General features: G+C 39.3%; 1 protein-coding gene across 2 annotated transcripts in view; it reads right to left on the bottom strand.

Moving 5' to 3' along the window:
- Positions 1-19276, bottom strand: part of LOC122813661 (nuclear factor 7, brain-like) — a 351579-nt gene that overhangs the window by 287235 nt on the left and 45068 nt on the right. For both annotated transcript variants that reach the window (XM_044086103.1, XM_044086102.1), the window contains exon 2: positions 16178-16294. In XM_044086103.1, the coding sequence (XP_043942038.1) occupies positions 16178-16294 (117 nt within the window). The remainder of the gene's footprint in view (positions 1-16177; positions 16295-19276) is intronic.

Raw genomic sequence — 19276 nt, 5'->3', positions numbered from 1 at the left:
TTTCTGAATTTCAGGCATTTCCTTTCATCCTTTTGAGTCGTTGGCTTTCAGGAAGTTGGTATTTCTTATATATGTCATCATTTTATAGGCCTAGAGGTTAACAGTTGTTTAGTGAAGTTTAATCCCACTCTATAGTTATAGAGTATTTAGGTAAAGCACAGGTAAAGCAGATGTTATTAAAACAATTAATTTATAATATTTAAAAATATATGCAAGTTAACTGTAAGCACCCTGCTTTGCCCCACGGCACTACCTCAGTACAACTCTTTGACTAATGGTGCCCCTTCCCCAACCCTATCTCTACACCTTACCTTAGGAGTTTCCTATAACACTGCCACTACACAAGATACACAAACACATACTAGCAACACTATAGCTATCACCTTTCCTAACCCTTGTCCTTATCCAGTGATGTAGCTGGGGGGGGGCACGGTAGAGGGGTGGTGCACCCAGCCACCTTTTTTACTTCACTTGCTGAGGGACTGACTGTCACATTTACTGGCATTCTTCTTTAAGAACTCATGTCACGTCGGCTTAGTGTGTCGATCCTCTCCGTTAAAGTTCATGGAAGTGTGTGTGTGTGTGTGTGTGTGTGTGTGTGTGTGTGTGTGTGTGTGTGTGTGTGTGTGTGTGTGTGTGTGTCTGTGTGTGTGTGTGTGTGTGTGTGTGTGTGTGTGTGTGTGTGTGTGTGTGTGTGTGTGTGTGTCTGTCTGTCTGTGTAATAGCCCAATAACAGATACCTGGTGATTAATGTTACACAGGCTCAAACCCTGTGCCTTAGGTACAGCAGCCTGAATTCTCTACCCCCTACCACCAGTTGTGATTCAAGAACTGAGTCCATAGCTCTCAATTGTTCACAGATTTTCACAGAATGTCTGGAATTTTTGGCTCATACTTTTGGTCTTTTCCTCTTAAAATGTGTTTTTCTGACAAATCAGTGAGGACTAAATTCACTAAATACTAACAGCCATTTAAGTTTCAGTCTTTCTATCTTTTGGGAAATGTATGGTAACACAAAACATTTTATTCTAGCAACTTTGTAAGATTATACAAACAATATTTAAAATGTGCACCTGGTTTTGGGCCTTTGTCTCTTCCCCCCATAAATTTTGGCTATTTCCAGATTTCTTGTGTTGCACAGTTAAGAGTAAAACCAAAACTACAACCTAATAAGGACATCTCAGACTATCAGAGAGGACGCCCTTTTTGAGTCTCATAGAACAGTTAGATTTATGGATGCCAGTCAGGGGTCCACAACTACTAGAACTAAGAAAAGACCTAGATCAATTTTAAAAACTCGGGAAAAATCCAATACAAGTACATCAGGGGAGGATTCCTCATATACAGACAATGATAGTGTTGGATACAAAGAATTACCCAACCACAAAAGATCTAATATGACAGTCCCTTTAGAAATGGCACAAGGCGTTGAGGTGGACGCAAACATAAGCACAGGAACAATATCCAACTCCTTAGAGGGGTTGATTCAGAACCTCCTAACATAACTGCTTGTGTTTATCAGAATGTTTTAAATTTGTCTGATGTAACATTGTCTCATGAACAAGAAGAACTTTTGAATAAAGGTCTTGGTTTTGTACCAGGGTTTTTTTCTGATGAATACAATGTTGTTACAGATGTTATTAGTTTCTGTCGCAATCTGAATCTAAAATTGTTTTTTTCTGACAGGGAGTCTCAAAGATCTGATGAAGTCAGATTTCTCAAATCTGAATTTCAGCCACCAGTGAACAAACATGTATCTATTTTTTTGCAATCAGTACTCAGGGATCTACATTTCCAACACAAATAATTTAGTATACTTGGACATAACTTATAGGGTTACCACCTGTCCCACTTTGCGAGGGACAGTCCCTCTTCGGGCAGTTGTGTCCTGACCAATAATATTAAAAATGGCAAATGTCCTGAGATTGTAGGATATAATTATGCCCCATATTTTATGTAATAGTTGCATAAAATAGTTATTTCTGCATGTAAAATACCTAAATGTTATAAGAAACAGAATAAGCAACTAAACTGCTACAAGAATAAGCTTTCATTTAGGCAAAAAAGTAAAGTTCTATCCTTTGCACTGACCGTGGGTATGTGTCGACCTGTAAAATCTGATGTGTGTCCCAAAAATGTCCCACTTTGGCCATTTGAAAAGGTGGCAACCCTAATAACTTATCACCCCCCGAAATTATGGCCTTACAACAGCTACGGAATAATCATAATATTGTGATTCTACCAGCAGACAAGGGTGGAGCAGTAGTAGTGATAAACATGAGCTATTACCTCAATGAGGGTAGGTCACAACTATCTGACACAAGTTGTTACATGAGTATGACTATTGATCCAACCCCAGTATTCAAGAAGGAAATAGACTCCTTCTTGAATCTAACAGACGAAGAAGGCATTATCAGCAAGAGCAATGTCCAACATCTCATGGTTAAAGATCCACAGAAACAAGTCTTATATCTTCTTCCCAAAATTCACAACTCAATTTCAAAACCACCGGGCAGACCCATTGTCTCGGGCATTGGATCTTTGACTGAACCACTATCCATGTTCCTTACTCAATACTTAAAACCTCTATTGACTTTTGTCAGGGCAAGATTGCAGGACACCACACAATTTTTACAGATCCTTCAGGATACACAATTGGAGCCTAGTTGGCTTATGTGCTAATTAGATGTCAAAGCTTTGTACACTAGCATTCCACATTGGGCGGGTCTACAAGCTCTACAATACTGGTTAGACCTGCCTGCCTTATATTCCCCTGGGTTTAATACCTTGCTTATTTGCATGGCTGAACATGTATTGAACAATAATGTTTTTTACTTTCAAGGGGAATGCTATTGGCAGCTCCAGGGCACGGCCATGGGAGCCTCTTTTGCTCCAATTTATGCAGATCTATTCATGGCTTTTTTCGAAGAATATATGATATATGATCCACTTCACAACATCTATCTTGTGGAAATTGATATATGGTGCAGATATTTAGATGATTGCTAGATGGTGTGGCGTGCAGATGCTACATACTTACAGGAATTTGTTGAATACCTGAATGGCAGTATTTGGGGAATTGAGTTTACGGATACATACAATCTACAAACCATCACTTTTTTGGATGTTACAGTCTCCAGAAATATGGATCACACCTTAAATACCAAGACATGCCGTAAATATCCCCAATATAACACATTACTTCATGCTTCAAGCATGCACCCATGCCACACCATCCGCAACATATATAAATCACAATTTATGCGTATCAAATGCATAAGCTCAACACAACAAGACTATGAACGAGCCAGTTTAGATCTGTACCATAGATTTGTAGACAGAGGTTACAAACAACAGGATATTGCTAGGGCAAGGGAATGGTCCACCAAGGTTGACAGGCATACATTATTACAATATAAAACACGTGACATCAGTCCTTCTAAATCAACTATTAGGTTTGTTACCACCTATGGCAGAAATCATAATGCCATCAGAGGCATCATCAACACACATTGGAACATTCTTTTGGCTAATGACCAGCTCAGACCACTTTTGGGACCACAATGTTATTTTACATACAGAAGAGGTAAAACACTAGGTTCTTTGTTCTCTCACTTCAAACACAAGGAAAGTGGGGGAGCCATACATAAACAAATGACCATGTCTGGGGATGAATTGTTGGGCACCTTTCCTTGTGGTCATTGTGGATCTTGCAAACAGGTCAGCAAATTCAAACAATTTACTAGCCAGAATACCAGTAAAGTGTATGAATGTAAAATCTTTGGCAACTGCAGCAGCAGCTGGCTGGTCTATTTGGCTACCTGCCAATGTTCGGCTTTCTATGTGGGTCAAACCTCCAGGTCACTCAGAACCCACATGAATGAACATAGAAGTGACATTAAAAATAAAAAAGAAACCAACGCCCTATATAGACACACATTAAAGCATCAAAATGCTCAATTTACATTTATGATCATAGATAAAATCATTGGTGACAAAAGCAACTTACAGGGATGGCATAGTATTCTCAGTCATAAGGAAAAATATTGGATCATTACCCTGGGGGTGCTTTTTCCACCAGGTCTGAATGATCATTTGTAAAAGATTTTTATGAGGATTCTATGCCGTACCTCACTTATACCTTATATAAGGTAAGAGTATTATAGTATGCTTCGTTATACCCATAGAATATTATATTTTTGTCGTATAACATTTTGTATTTTTATACCATCATACCATTTAATGGTTTGATGTATAACTATCACCATATTGTTTTTTCATACCTATGGACTATACATGTTTGTTGTTGAACATTATATATATTTATATTACTATATCATTTTCTAATAGTATGATGTTATGCATTTTGTTACATAATCCTATCAGCTTGTTCTTTGTCATGACAACATCTGCACTTCTTTGCCATTCATTATTGTTGGGGTTTGGGTTTCTTTATATCTTTGGACCATTGAAACCTATACAATTTTTTAATAATTTTTTATATCATTTTCATGTTATTTTGGTACCAATTTATATTCATAACATTATGTATGACTTTTTGCTTTTTGTTTTTATTCATACATGTTTTCTCCACTCCCTTGGTACATATTTTTGTTATTATGACCCTCACTTGGATCCTTGATTTTCCTGTTATCTTTTCGAGGCTAATTATTTATGTATTGTTATACATATACTTGTGCATATTATCAGCCTCAGGTTTTGTTTAGTCTCTTTCTCATTACTTTATTGTATATAATTATCACCATTGCTCAATTCTCTGCATTTTTTATTGAAATCATTATATGTGTATTTTCATATATACATTACTATATATTATTATTGTTACAACGAAAAGAACGTAAACAAACTAGTAGATGCACAAAAAAGGAATGTAGCACGGAGCACCAAGATAAAGTTAACGTACTTTATTTAAAACGTTTTCGCCACCATTAAATAGCAGTGGCTTCTTCAGACAATTAAAAATAAAGCAAATTAATGCTTTATAGCCCTACAACACAGCATTAGTGACATCACATCCTTTACAAATGAAACTGGTTGTTATAGTCATTTAAAGGAACCGCCAGGAAAAAACCATAAAAATAATCCCTGGCGTTGTGCACTTTTAAAAACAACTGTCCATACCAATACAAAAATGAAGAGTAAAACACATCGATTAAGTATGGTCAGGTAGTGTAGATGTATTATAAAATATACACTTTGATTAAATATCAAAAAGTGTCAAAGAGTGTATACATATGATCAACAACATAAGGGGTATTACAGTTAATACAGCCTGACCTAAGGGCAATGGCAATTCCTAACATAACAATGTTGGCCCCATCATATCTAAGTAAATATTTTATGTATATGAGAAGTGTTTCACCCTATAAAAACTTTTTATTTAAAAACATATTAAGACTAATAAAATTATCTAAACAAAGACAGTGAATTGTTTAAATTGTGATCATCTACTTAAAAGGTAGAAACTAAAGTGTTTCAATTCCACTAAGAACTTTCCTATCAAGGCCTGAGGTAACTTTTAAATTTTAATATTACCGATATATTACATGCCTCATTTAAGCCTGGTGGAGTAAAGGCATTCAACAACAGTTGCCACTCCAACTCTTTTATTTCAAGGAGTAAGGGTTGGGGGCCACCTCTTATTCCTAACTGTACCAAATCAATGCCCATGAAGCAAAAACTATGCCCAGGATTATCGAGCACATGTTTAGAAAGGGCATTATCTACTTTCTGCTTTTTTATAGCATAATCATGTTGGTAGACCCTATCACGTAATCTACGGTCGGTCTTACCAACATAATATGCCTTGCAGCAGTTGCAAAAAGCAATGTAGACTACAGACCTTGTCTCGCAGGAAATTCTATATTTAATAAAATATTTTACATCTCTTATGGTAAAAGAATTACCTGCCTTAATGAGTCTACATTGGTTGCAAATGCCACAACTGAAAGAGCCGGTTTGTCTAGATGTGTTTTTTTGTGTGTCCGAAGTTTGTAATAAGTCCTTAAGGTTTTTCCCCCTTTTATACACAAATAAGGGGAAAGTCCCCAAAGCTTCAAGTAGTGATACATTATTTGAGATAAACTGCCAGTTCTTTCTAATAATGGAGCATACTAACCTAGCATGATTACCATATGTGAAAATAAACCTGGCCACTTTATCGTTAAAATAATGTGAAGGCTCGTCAATAATACCAAGGTGGACAATATCTGATGGAGTATCCAGAGATTGGTCAACCGGGTCAGGGGTTTGTGAAGTGTTTACATTAAGTCCCTCAAGAAGGGGTTTATAAAATCCCGCGGCCCTTTTAGTGGAGACTTCTTTAATCAACCCATCAATCAGGTCGCCCGGGTAGCCCCTGTTTAAGAACATGTTCTTTAGAGTTAAACACTCCTCGTCAAAGGCCATAGAGGTGTTACACATACGAGTGGCCCTAACCAGTTGTCCCTTAACAATTGATTTCTTATGTTTCCATGGGTGATTACTAGTGAAATGTAGGAAAGCATTACAGTAAGTGTGCTTCCTATAAATACTAGAAAAAATACCGCTATTGGATGGGTCCTTTCTAAGTTTAACATCTAAGTAGTCTATTTCACTAGTAGAAAATTTATAAGTAAATTTTAAGAAAGTACTGGACTCATTCATTTCCTCAACCAACTTGGTGGAGATATGATAGTCGCCTTGAATGAGGATGAACACATCGTCCAAGAACCAGGTATAGAATTTACTAACCTTTTTAAATGTGGGGTTCTTGAAAAGAACGTTCATTTCCCAATAGGCGACTACTAAATTGGCTACACTGCCGCCACAGGGTGAGCCCATGGCTATTCCCCTTTTCTGCAAGTAGTAGCAGTTATTAAAGATAAAAAAATTAGAGGATAGAATGATGTCCAATAGTAAGATGACCACTTCAATTTCATCCCTCGAAGCATTAAGATGTGTTAACATGAGTTCAACCCATTCCAATGCTTCTTGATGTGGTATAGACGTATATAAGTCCACCACATCGATTGTAAGGAAGTTATTGGAAGGTAAATAGGGAACATCATTTATAGCTTGGAGGAAGGACCAGGAATCCTTACAAATTTGAGGTAGTAGCTTCAAATATTTTCCAAGAATGTGGTCAACATATATTATTATTGTGAAATGCTTATCACTAGCCCTTATTTCAGTTTTATACAATTCTATTTAATTTTGTCACTTTAATGTATATGTAATTAGGACTCAGGAGTGGGAACATACCATGTTTCCCATTGGTTGGGGATGTATATAAATATTCATGTGCTTTTTGTTTTGTAACATTGACTTTCTTTCACTAATGAAGGCATCTTAGCCAAAACCGGTTTGGATATTAAAGCTATGTATTTCTACTAGCTTGTTTGTGTTTTTGGTTTTTGAGTGTTCCGGATTCATACACATGCTGGCCAACAGTTGTTTATTCTGTCGGTTCTACTCCCATAGTATGTAGATGGACTGCTGATACTGTATTGTGCTGTACTTTAAAGGGGGGTGGATGCTGCAGTCCTAAGAATGCCCTCCTTTGGAGAAGACACCTAGTAACGATGACACCTAGTAACGATGAATCTGTTATCACTTTGCCATACATTCCCTATTGCAATATTACCAGCTTATCAATTTTAATGTAACATAGACCATTTCTTCAAGGGCAACAGGCACTTTGTTTGTAGATGAAACTATGAAATATAAAGTTGTTTGCTTTCAACAACCTCTTCATTAGTTACAGATCTCTTCAATGTGGAATTATTTCGATGACTTTTATGTCTGCAGAGACTGTGCATATTTACTGACATTGGTGGATTGTAATAACAGAAATTTGAGTAGACTTGTCTGATGGAACCGTTCTGAATTGGGCAGTTTTGTCATTATTGGTTTATACATTTTGTTTCATTGTTTACTAGAAAAAAGTTAAAAACAATAATTTTAAAACACGCTCTAACAAGTATGCTGTATTATGCAAGGAATATCAGTTAATACAATCAGGAAGGTGAATCAAAGAACACACATATGTTTGCATGGTCCTAAATATGTGTGCAAGGGGCCTATGATTTGAAAACAGCCCAAAGGTAAACTTTATCCACCACTGTCCAGATGCATTTTCTTTGAACGTGGGTTTCAATGCTGTTTCAATGAATGTCAGTTTCAAAGGCTGAGAAGTTTTAATGTTAAGTCTGCTTTCATTATGAAACTGTATTGCTTTGTTTAGCAGATGTCTGTCAGTGTTTGTGCTATAAAATTTAAAATAAAAGTTTTAAATTAAATCCAAATAATCACAGTAGAAGTAAAACATAAAACAGTATGCATATTACAGTGTTTATGGTAAATAGGGAGAAATAGACAAGTAATGGGACACTGGAGTAGCTACGGGGGGGGGGCACTGTGTATGGAGGGGCCTCATTTCACCATGCTTTTGTGAGGAGGGAGGGGCGGCAAATTCAAAGGCAGCCCCAGGCAGCACAAACTAGTTATGCCACTGCATCAGGCATATTACACAAAACCAGAGTTCTGTGCTTTTTACATGATTTTGTTACAAAGCAATAGATCTAACTTTATCTACTGCTTTTTTTCCAAACTCCTGAAATTTTCCTTAAAGTCACCCACGTACCTCTCTGTTAATGTAGCGCATGTGTCAAAATGTAAGGATTTCTAAGCAATTTAGTAATGGCAAGATGGTTAAATTATCGATATGCTTAGATAGAAAGTAAAAAAAATATCACCTTTTGTTAAACCACTGGAGAACCACACTGTCATAATTTATATGGAGCTCCATAAATACCAGAATATGCTCACCATGGCTGAGATGTTATTATTTGTCAAAACTGGCCATGCAAATCATTTATCTGAGTGTCTTCACTGTAGTGAATGATAGACTCTAAATGTATATTATTTCCAAAGATTAGCTTCTTCACTTTTGATCAGGTTATCAATTTGTGCAGCATATCAGACACAACAGAGAAGCAATAGCAGTAATAGCAGAGGCACATGCATAACAATTAGGCATTCTGCTTGTTTGTGTTCCTGTTTGTTTTTTTAATGTTTGTTTTCTACTGAATACTTTAATTACATCCATACGTCATTCATAAGAATGATGTATTTCTTTATTTACAAAAGCACCACAGAACTGAGCAGCTGCTTACAACAACAAAAGCCAAACTAAAGTACAGTTATGTAAGTAAACTTACCATAGCAGTAGATGTTTGAATAATCACTACTGCAGTACCCTTGCAGGATATAAACAATATGGCTTTGGCTACTGCAGCAGTGCTCAATAAGAAGAACATGTAATAATGTTATTTTTTTTTCAAAGATGGGTCTAAATTCTAATTAAAGAACCTTCCCAAAACTACAGTCAATGAGAGGCTACATATTATGATTGTCTATGCATTATTCAGAAGGCATAAAAAGAGTTACTTACTTACCATAACTTGGAATCTATGCTATCCAGTGTCACTATTCATCATGTATGGGGTCTTGGATCCGAACTCGGATCCAAGCCAGCAACTGAAAGACAGATCCTCCCCTTCCCATGATCCCTTTCTGACCTACAACCTCAGAACAAGTTTGCTGGGAAGGAAATAGCAGCCAGGACTGCTTATAATACTAAAAAGGTCCATAAAGGAAGATATCCTTCCATACCTACCAGATTTCCAGAAGGCAGGGGGAAGGTGGGTGGGAATGTGATGAATAATGACACTGATGCAGATTCCAAGTTATGGTAAGTACATAAGTCTTTATCTGATGCTATCTGTGTCATTATTCATCATGTATGGGTCAGAGTCCCCAGCTACTATGAACCCTGGGAAGCCTCAGGGAAGGATATGCCAGAGCACAGTGGAACCAAAGGAAGCTCTGTTCCTCGATTTCAAATCCAGCTTATAATGCATAACAAAGGTGTAATTAGACCAAGTAGCAGTGGCACATATCTCATCCAATGAAAGTTTGGCCAAGAAGGCAGAATAAATAGCCAACAACACAGTACAGTGAGCTCTAACTGATTTTGAAAGATTAAAGTGCCTGTTGTCATAAATGAAGGAAATACAGCTGCCGAACCAACGGGAAAGCAACACCTTGGTAACTGCCAAACCTTTTCTGACGTGAGGAAAAAGCTACAAATAGCTGAACTGACTTTCGAAAATTTTCAGTCCTCTTAAGATAAAAACAAAATTGTCTGTGGACGTCCAAACAATGCAACATATATTCCCCTTTGTTGGAATAATAAGGGAAGAATGCAGACAGCTGAATAGATTGGTTAAGGTTGGCCTCCAATGCTATACTGGGAATAAATAAAGGATTAGTTCTGAAAGATACCCTATCCTTAAAGACTATAAAGGGGGGCTTGATACTAACAGCCTGCAACTCAGAAACCCTCTTGGCCAAAGTAATAGCCACCAATAAAGCTGTCTTCCAGAATAGGAATTTAAGATTACACGATGCAGTGGGCTTGAAGGGCTTTTGTGTTAAAGACTGCAACACCAAAATGAGATCTCATGGGGGGAGGGATGTCTGATAGCAGGTCGAAGGAGAACTACCCTTTGAGGAAAGCTTTACAGAGATTGGAAGAGAAGGTGGAACTTTTGTTCAAATGAAAATTTGAGATGGCCACCAGCTGAAGTTTGATCATGGAGAAAATAGCCCCTTCCTGGAAAAGGGAAGCTCAAAACAGCAGAAAGTCAGTGCGAAGATTGGGTGAATATAGGTGAAGGCTGCCAGCCTAGCCAGATAGAATTTTGGAGATAATTCTGTTATCTGTAAATACTAATGTAAACCACAGGCTTGTGTCTTAAATGGTAAAAATAGTGTTACATGTGGAACTGGAAAAATGTAACAGTGCATTCTACTGACCAAGTAAAGCAGGTTGTGACCCTTTGATGTTAAAACCCAGAGTCAGTAAGTCAAGAGTGAGGCATCCTGCCTATTGTTTTACGGCCAGAGTTAATGGCCAGAATTTGCATGCATAAATGTCCTTTATTGCTCTGGTTTCTGCCCAGAGGTGAAGAATGTAAATGTAGTTTCTGATGATGTAATGTGAATCAGGAAAGTGATTTTAAAAACAGACAGAATCAGAGAGCATTAAGCATTTTTGTCTTGACCATCCAACTCATCAGCACTGTCTTGCTCTATATGAAAGTTTATCTTAGACTTGTGTTTTCTCTTAGAAATAGCTAAAAACTGCAAAGATTAGACTGTGTTTTTCTGTGATGTCAGAAGTGTACTACTGAATTGTTTTAAGTATTTTTCTGTGATCTCTGAACTCTTGACTAGCACTGTGTGGTAAAAGTATTGTCTTGTGTTTTGCTATTTATTAAATATTTTTAAACCCTTTCAACTGTGGCTGTTTTTGTAGAGATAATTTAAGCTCTTTAGAGTACTTGCATGCCTTTGGTAAAATTGTACAATGCCAGTCTAATAGCTTTAGCCCTGGGCTATACTACCAAGTGGATAATAATATTGCACAGTAATAATTGGACATGCTTTTAAGGGCATTTGAGAGGCTGATAAATATTAGTGGGTGGTTGCAGCTTGTACTACTGCATAGTCTGGGAAAAAGGGGCACAGCTGGAGAACCTGTGCCAGCCTTTCCCAGGAGTGTCTGTGTGGTTGTATAAACTCTTCTCAAAGTGTGTGTGTGTGTGTGTGTGTGTGTGTGTGTGTGTGTGTGTGTGTGTGTGTGTGTGTGTGTGTGTGTGTGTGTGTGTGTGTGTGTGTGTGTGTGTGTGTGTGAGAGAACTACTTGGGCAGGGACACAAAGCACTGGTTGGACAGAGAAGGTGCTGGAGGTTTTAGCTTGCCCACTACGCTGAGATCTGGACCCTATAGCTGTGCTAGTGGGGAGTCTTATTGAGGACCTGGAGAGCAAGGGAGAGACCAGCCCCGAACTGAAAGTGATCTCTGTGTGCTCTTAAGGGAAATTGCACTTTACTGTGTGTATTTGTTATCCTTTCCTCCCATATGAGATGTCCCTCTCTGGTGTTAATGGTAAGGATTGAGGCTCTTTGATTGCTGGGCCAGGGCACAGGTGTCACAGCCAGGAATAGGAGCAGAAAAGGGGGTCAGTTTTTTGTTGTCTAGCCCAAACTGAGAAACTTTTAAACTTGCTAGAATATACCTTCACAACAGATGGTTTCTGAGAAGCTAACATAATAGTCTTCACTGGAGAAAAAAACCTGGACTGGGCAATGATCACTGGAATTGGAGGAACCATGCAGTTAACAGAAGGGAATAAAGATTGGGAAGAGGGCCAAGGGTGAGTAATGAGATCAGGAATGGGATCCATTATCCAGGGAGGATGTTTCAGATGAGACCAAAGCAGGGAGAACCACAGCTGGTTAGGCCAAAAGGGGCCAATGATGATAAGAAGGGTCATCAGGCAATGGGCTTTCTGCAGAACTCTGGGGATGAGTGGAGTTGGAGGGTAATCATACAGGGGTCCCAACGGCCAATCGTGAACCAGAGTATCCCTTGTGGGGGGATCAGGGCAAAGTAATGCATTGGTGGTTGACGGGGGAGGCAAACAGGTCACAGCGAGGAAGACCCCAACGACTGAATATCCAATGTGCCACTAATGGATTCAGGGACCACTAGTGAGGACTCGGGATAGACCTGCTGAGTTTGTCGGATAGCATGTTGGAACTGCTGGGGAAGTGCATTGCAAGAAGAAAGAGCCTGGAAGACTTCTCCCACTCCCACACTCCACAGGGGATAAGACCATGTTCCCCCTGCTGATGATTCAGACCATCAACATATTGTCCATTTGAATTGCTGTAGTCCCAAGAGGGAGACAGTCCTGAAAGGCTTGCAGCATTAGAAGGACTGGTCTCATCTTCAGGACAGTGACATGCAATTTGGTCTCTATAGGGGACCACATGCCTTGAACCATCCTTCCCCGAAAATGCCCCCCTTACCCCAATAGGGAGGCATCTGTGGTCACCATGGTCTTGGGCTGAGGAAGGCAAAAGAGCTTTCCAGTAAACAGATCTTGAGTCTGAAGCCACCAAGCAAGATGGTTCTTGCACACCCAAGAAATCCTGATGGTCATGGACAAGGGGTGAACCTGAGCTGACCATGGAACTACCAGGGTCCACTGCAGGACCTGTGTGTGATGTCTGGCAAGAGATACCAGCTGAATGGCAGCTGTCATTGTGCCTAGTGTCTGCAAAACTAAGTGAGCTGTGCTGCTGTTTTTAGCTTCCCTTTCCCAGGAAAAAGGTATTTTCTCCACGATCAAACTTCAGCTGGCAGCCATCTCAATTTTTCATTTGAATGAGAGTCCTACCTTCTCTTCCAGACTCCATAAAGCCTTCCTCAAAGGGGTATTTCTCCTTAGACCTCCTATCAGACATCCCTCCCCCCATGGGATCTCACTTTGGTGGTGCAGTCTTTGACAGAAAAGCCCTTCGAACCCACTGCATTGTGTGATCTTAAATTCCTATCCTGGAAGATGGCCTTATTGGTAGCTATTACTTCAGCCAAGAGGGTTTCTGAGTTGCAGACTCTTAGTAACAAGCCTCCTTTTATGGCCTTTCATAAGGAGAGTCAGCAGCTGGAGAAACTGGTCCCAAATGGTTTGAACCCTGTGGGGAGGGAATGCTGCAGTCTCTGACACCATGTTTAGAAGACCCCAGATAAACTCCAGATTCTGACAGGGTGAGAGACTTGACTTCACTGGGTTGACTATGATCCCCAGATTGTGGAAGGGGTGAAGAGTATAGTCTGAGCCCATAGACAGTTGATGCCTTGGTGGGGCTGTGAGCAATGAATTGTCTAGGTATGGAAAGACCTGGAAGCCTCGCAGTCAAAGATGAGCTGCCACGACTGTCATACATTTGGTAAACAACTGGGGTCTGTGGTGAGTCCAAAGGGCAGGGCTCTGAACTGGTAGTTATTGGCCCCCAACCAAAAGCACAGGTATCTCCTGGACCATCTGTTGATTTTGATATGATAGTACATGTCCTTGAGATCCACTGAGCACATCCAGTTATCCTTGCACAAAGAGGCAGAATGGACTGTACAGTGACCATTCAGAAACTGGACCTTTTGACTGACAGGTTTAGCTCGCTGAGATCCAAAATGGGATGCAAGTCCTTGGTCTTTTTTTGGCACTAAAAAGACGTGAAAGTAAATTCCTGTTTCTCGTTATCCTGTTGGAACCTCTTGGATGGCTCTTTTCTGAAGAAGGTCTTGGATCTCTAGATGGGCTAACTCCCTTTGGTGGGGGAGAAATTTTGGAATAGGAGGGGGCTGGAAGAAGGGTATGAAATAGCCCCTGGAAATGATATTTAACACCCACTCATATTAGGTGACACTTGTCTAGGATAGTGGGTAAAGAGAAAGTCATCCCCTGACTGCCTCCAGGGCAGGACACCCGGTAGAGCCTTAGGACTGCTGAGTGGGCATCTCTGAGGAAGGTTCCCGGAAGCCCTGGTTCTGTGGTCCTCCTCTGCCGCTGAGTGGCATCTGCCATTGAATCCCCTACTATTCAGTGATGTTATGGACTAGAAAAATAGTTTTCTTTGTTTCGGGGTTTAAAACTGTTACTTGTGATGGAATGTATAAAGTGTTTAGACTACTTGTTATTTGTTTTGTTGTTTGTTTCATTGGTTGGCTGATTGGGTGGTTAGGTGGTTGGTTGTTTTTTTGTTTGTTTATCAAAATATAACATTGTTGCTGTTGTGCCTCTGAGTAACTGTCAACAGTGACAATAAAATGTTACTTTATACAATGTTCTCTTCCCAGAAATGATTCAATATCAGTCACTTCTTTCTTGCTTTGTGATGGCTCACAAACTCTTTTCACTGTTATTTCAAGTCGCATACACCATATGTGCACCTTAGCAGGTTGACAATGTATTAATCAAACAGTGTCTGGTATGCATTACTTGGCAACAGTTTGAAAAGTTTGTCTGGCACTAAAATCCTTTCCAAGTCACACAGTAATGCCATATGACAGTCATGGCAGACACATAATTTATAATGTCAACTCATGCTCTTAATTAATTCATATTTTTAAATACTACCCACAGTGTACTTACTTACCAGTTCTCTTCATAGCTTTAAAGCTCACATAGATGTTATATATTTTTGGAGTACATCAAAATTCTGATAGCAAGTGATAACCTTTTTGACGTGGAAGATGAGAAAAGTCTCATGTAAAATGTTCTCCCACTTACAATAGCTGGACTAAACCAGTTGTGTTTAGTTTGTACGTTACCATATTGACGTGTTATTACATTTATAACATTCTTCAGCATTAATATCCATGAGACTTGCCAAGTACTTCATGTTTACTTCCTTCTGACAACAGACACGTAAGCAACAACTTGTACAAGTTTACATTTTCTAGGTAATCACCAGTAATTCTATAATACGTTGTGAAGAAATCAAAGTAATGTTATGAATCCAAATTGAGTCTACCAGTATTGTATTCCATATTTATACTTTTCAAGTTTATTAAGATTTTGTTCTTTTTTGTATTGCATGTGGCATTTATTTAATTTGCTGTTGTTACTTATTAGAGGACCATTTAGATAATGCAACTAGCAAATCTCAGTAATCTGTAGTCAATGATGTGATATCCTGCAGCACTGTGTGTTCAGAGCAGATATTGCCATTGTCTGACAAAAAGTATATTTTATCAGGTTCTTCTCATCTGTCTCCATCTGGCAATAAGTATGCCAGCACTGCAAACTATCTCTTGCCGTCTTTACTTTATTGATATTACTCTAAGGCAGTTTCTATACTGTACATTTTTAAGCTTTTAACCTATTAGAGTTTATTTTTTTAAATCAGTTTTTCATGCAATATTGTTGCTGGTCTATAGTAATAATTTAAGTAACAGTGTGGGAATAATAAAACTCAGTCCAGGTGATCTACACTATTTATATAACTAGTCACATTACCAATAAATATGATGTAGTTTAAGAGACCCTTTTGACTACATCATAAAATCTTCTATTGGCTACCATAAACATTATTGTTAATTGTTATGTAGTCACCCTGTTCACTTCAGAATTTGGCTAACAGAAACACATAATCAATGATCAATATGAAAGCCCATGAGCGCACACACATTCACAATATGCAGATTTCTATTGTTCAGTGTCTTGTCACATCAACTCAACACACATGATGATGTCATTTACCTGATATGTTTGAGAAAGCTTCATAAGTTCACAGCGTTCATGTTCACTCTTATCCAGTGTTCTTTGCAAGCTATGAATTTCATCCATTGCTTTGGCCAGCTGATTTTGCAAAATAGTCTGTAACAAAATGTGTTAAACAAACATATTAATAACCAGTATGCAAAGAAAAAAAAAGTAACAATTGTTGTCTATAACAAAGAAAAATTTAACAGATGATGCACACACCAAAATTTAAAATACACTTCGAAAGATAATTCCTCTTGAAAAAGAAGTTATGTACTCACCATAATGGTTCCATGTGTGTTGTCCATCTCGTCTTCATTCTTAGCAGTTTGGGTTCGGATCCGATCCTCAGATCCGATGCGGCCATATACAAAAGCTCGAGGTCTTTCACTAGTTCATGGCTAAAACTCCATCCCATCATGCACTAGGAAAGCTCCCCAGATCTTGTTTGCAGATATAAAGAAAATACTAAATAAAAACCACTGAATACCTTGTAGAGCAATCAAGAAGGTCAGAGAATATTAATAGCCAATTGTATCGGCTCTGACTTCCAGAAGCCAATGGCTGGGGGAAGGAGGGCGGGATGTAAGAATGAAAGCGAGATGGACAACACACATGGAATTTTATAGTGAGTACATAACTTCTTTATGTGATTTTGTCCTATCTCGCCTTCATTTTTAGCAGGTAGGGACAACGTCCCTAGTACCATCTTTCTTGTGTGGCTCAAGGTAGAATATTCTTCAGAACAGTGGATCCAAAGGCGGCGCTGTTCCTGGAGGCCAATTCGACTTTGTAATGAGTGATAAAGGTATGTGGCCTTGCCCATGTTGCTGCAGCACAAATGGTATCAATAGGTAGTATCACCCAAAAAGCGGAAGAGGTTGCAATGGCTCTTGTAGAATGACCTTTTACTTTATGGGAAAGTTCTTTGTTTTGAGATTTGTAAGCAAAGGTTATATAATCTGATAGCCATTTCGAAAGTGCGACTTTAGACAAAGAAGCACTTTTCTTTGAGTATGAAAAGGATACAAATAATTGGTTAGATTTTCTGAAGTCCTTCATCCTATGTAAGTAGAAACGTAACTGCCTATATACGTCCAAGTTGGTGCAACATATATATTCTGCCTTATTCTCATAGTTGGGAGAAAAAAACTGGTAGTTCTATGGACTGGCTCAAATTAGATTCTGAACATAGTTTGAGTAGAAAGGATGGATTTGTTCGTAGGGATACTCTGTGAAAAAGCATGTAGGAGGGGCTTTAATGACAACGCTTGCAGCTCTGAAACTCTTCTAGCAGAAGTAATGGCTATCAAAAGAATCGTTTTCCAAGTCAAATACTTGAGATTGCAGGATGATGCAGGTTCGAATGGGGGAAGAATCAAATGGGATAAGACAAAATTCAAGTCCCATGGTGCTGGAGCAGCTTTAATAGGTGGTCTTAATAAAAGGGTACCTTTAAGAAAGGCTTTCCAAACTCTGTGGGACATCACATTGGGGCCTGTTTCACCTAAACAGAAATGAGATATTGCTGCTAACTGAACTCAAATAGTAGCTGCAGCTGCGCCTTCATTAAACAGCTTTGCTTAGAATTCAAGAATGGAAGCTATTGGGTCAGAAAAAGGATCAATGTGATTACTCATCTCCCACAAAGAAAATCTTTTCCATCTGCTTCTATATAACTTTCTTGTTGAAGCCTTGTGAGACGAAATCAGGATATGATTTACTGATGGAGAAAGGTTAGGGGGCCTGGCTATGGTTTCAATCGGAGCAGCCAAGCTGTCAAGTTGAGGGTTTGAAGGGAGGGGTGGAGCATCCCTGATGCATGAGTCAGGAGGTCCAAAATCCAAGGCTCCTCCTGAAGATGAGGCCACAGGAAGGGAAAGCAGATTTGACGAGGCCAGTATAGGGTGATGAGTATCAAGTTCCTTCCCATGTAACTGACTTTCTCAAGAACTTTGGGTATCAATGGAAAGGGAGGAAAAGCACAGAGGAGACCCAATGGCCAATCATGGACAAGTGCACCCCTTGGTGACTCCCCTGGAGGGGGGATCAGGGCAAAGTAGTTGCTGCACTTGGTGTTTATGGATGTGGCAAAAAGGTTGCAGCAAGGCTGGCCCCATTTGCAGAAAATCTTTTCCTCCACTTCCTGTTTTTGGGACCACTCGTGAGGCATTTGAATAGCTCTTCTGTTTGTCTGCTATCACGTTGCATTTCCCAGGGATGTGCGGTGCTACCAGAAAGCAATGGGAGGAGGTCGCCCACTGCCATACTCTCAGGGCCTCCCGATAAAGGGGGTAAGATCTGGTTCCTCCTTGTTTGTTTATGTACCACACAACTGACATGTTGTCTGTCTGTACTGCAATAGTTCCCAGAGGAAGAGAGTCCTGGAATGCTTGCAGTGGTAAAAGCACTGCTGTCATCTCTAGGACATTGATGTGCAAATGGACCTTGTGATCCTTCAAAGTGCCTTTTACTGTCTTTCCCAGATAATGCCCCCCACACTATCTGAGAAGCGTCCATGGTCACTGTGGCTAATGGCTGGGGAATTACAAATGGTTGACCTAATGTCACATGACTGGAGTAAAGCCATCAACGAAAGTCTTTCTTGCAAGATTCCATTATCAATATTTGGTGGGACATGGGTAGTTCCTGCATGGACCACTGATTGAACAGTAGCCACTGTAGAATTCTCATGTGCAGATGTGCTAATAGAATCAGGGTTATTGCTGCTGCCATGGTTCCCAAGACTTTCGGGACTGTCCTTGCTTGTACTTTTTTCTTGGAAAGAAGGCTTAGGACCTGATATCGTAGAACTTGAACCCATTCTGAAGGAAGTTTGGCCATCATTTTTGTTGTATCTAAATCTGTTTCTATAGAAATGATATGCTGAGATGGCAACAAGGTAGATTTTTCATAGTTTATTTTGATCCCTAGGTGAGAGCAGAGATGCAAGGTGGTGTCTCTCACTTTCATTAGTAGATGCTCAGTGGTGGTGGTTAGGAGCCAGTCATCTAAATATGGAAACACTCGGAATCCTAAATGTCTCAAGTGAGCCACAGTACTGCCATACACTTGGTGAATACTCTGGGGGCTATA

Source organism: Protopterus annectens, chromosome 10.part0 (assembly GCF_019279795.1).
Source record: "Protopterus annectens isolate FY-2018-M chromosome 10.part0, PAN1.0, whole genome shotgun sequence".
In the NCBI taxonomy this organism is placed as follows: Eukaryota; Metazoa; Chordata; order Ceratodontiformes; family Protopteridae; genus Protopterus; species Protopterus annectens.
Note: the sequence above shows the minus strand (reverse complement) of the source record. Positions and strands in the feature narration are given on the sequence as shown.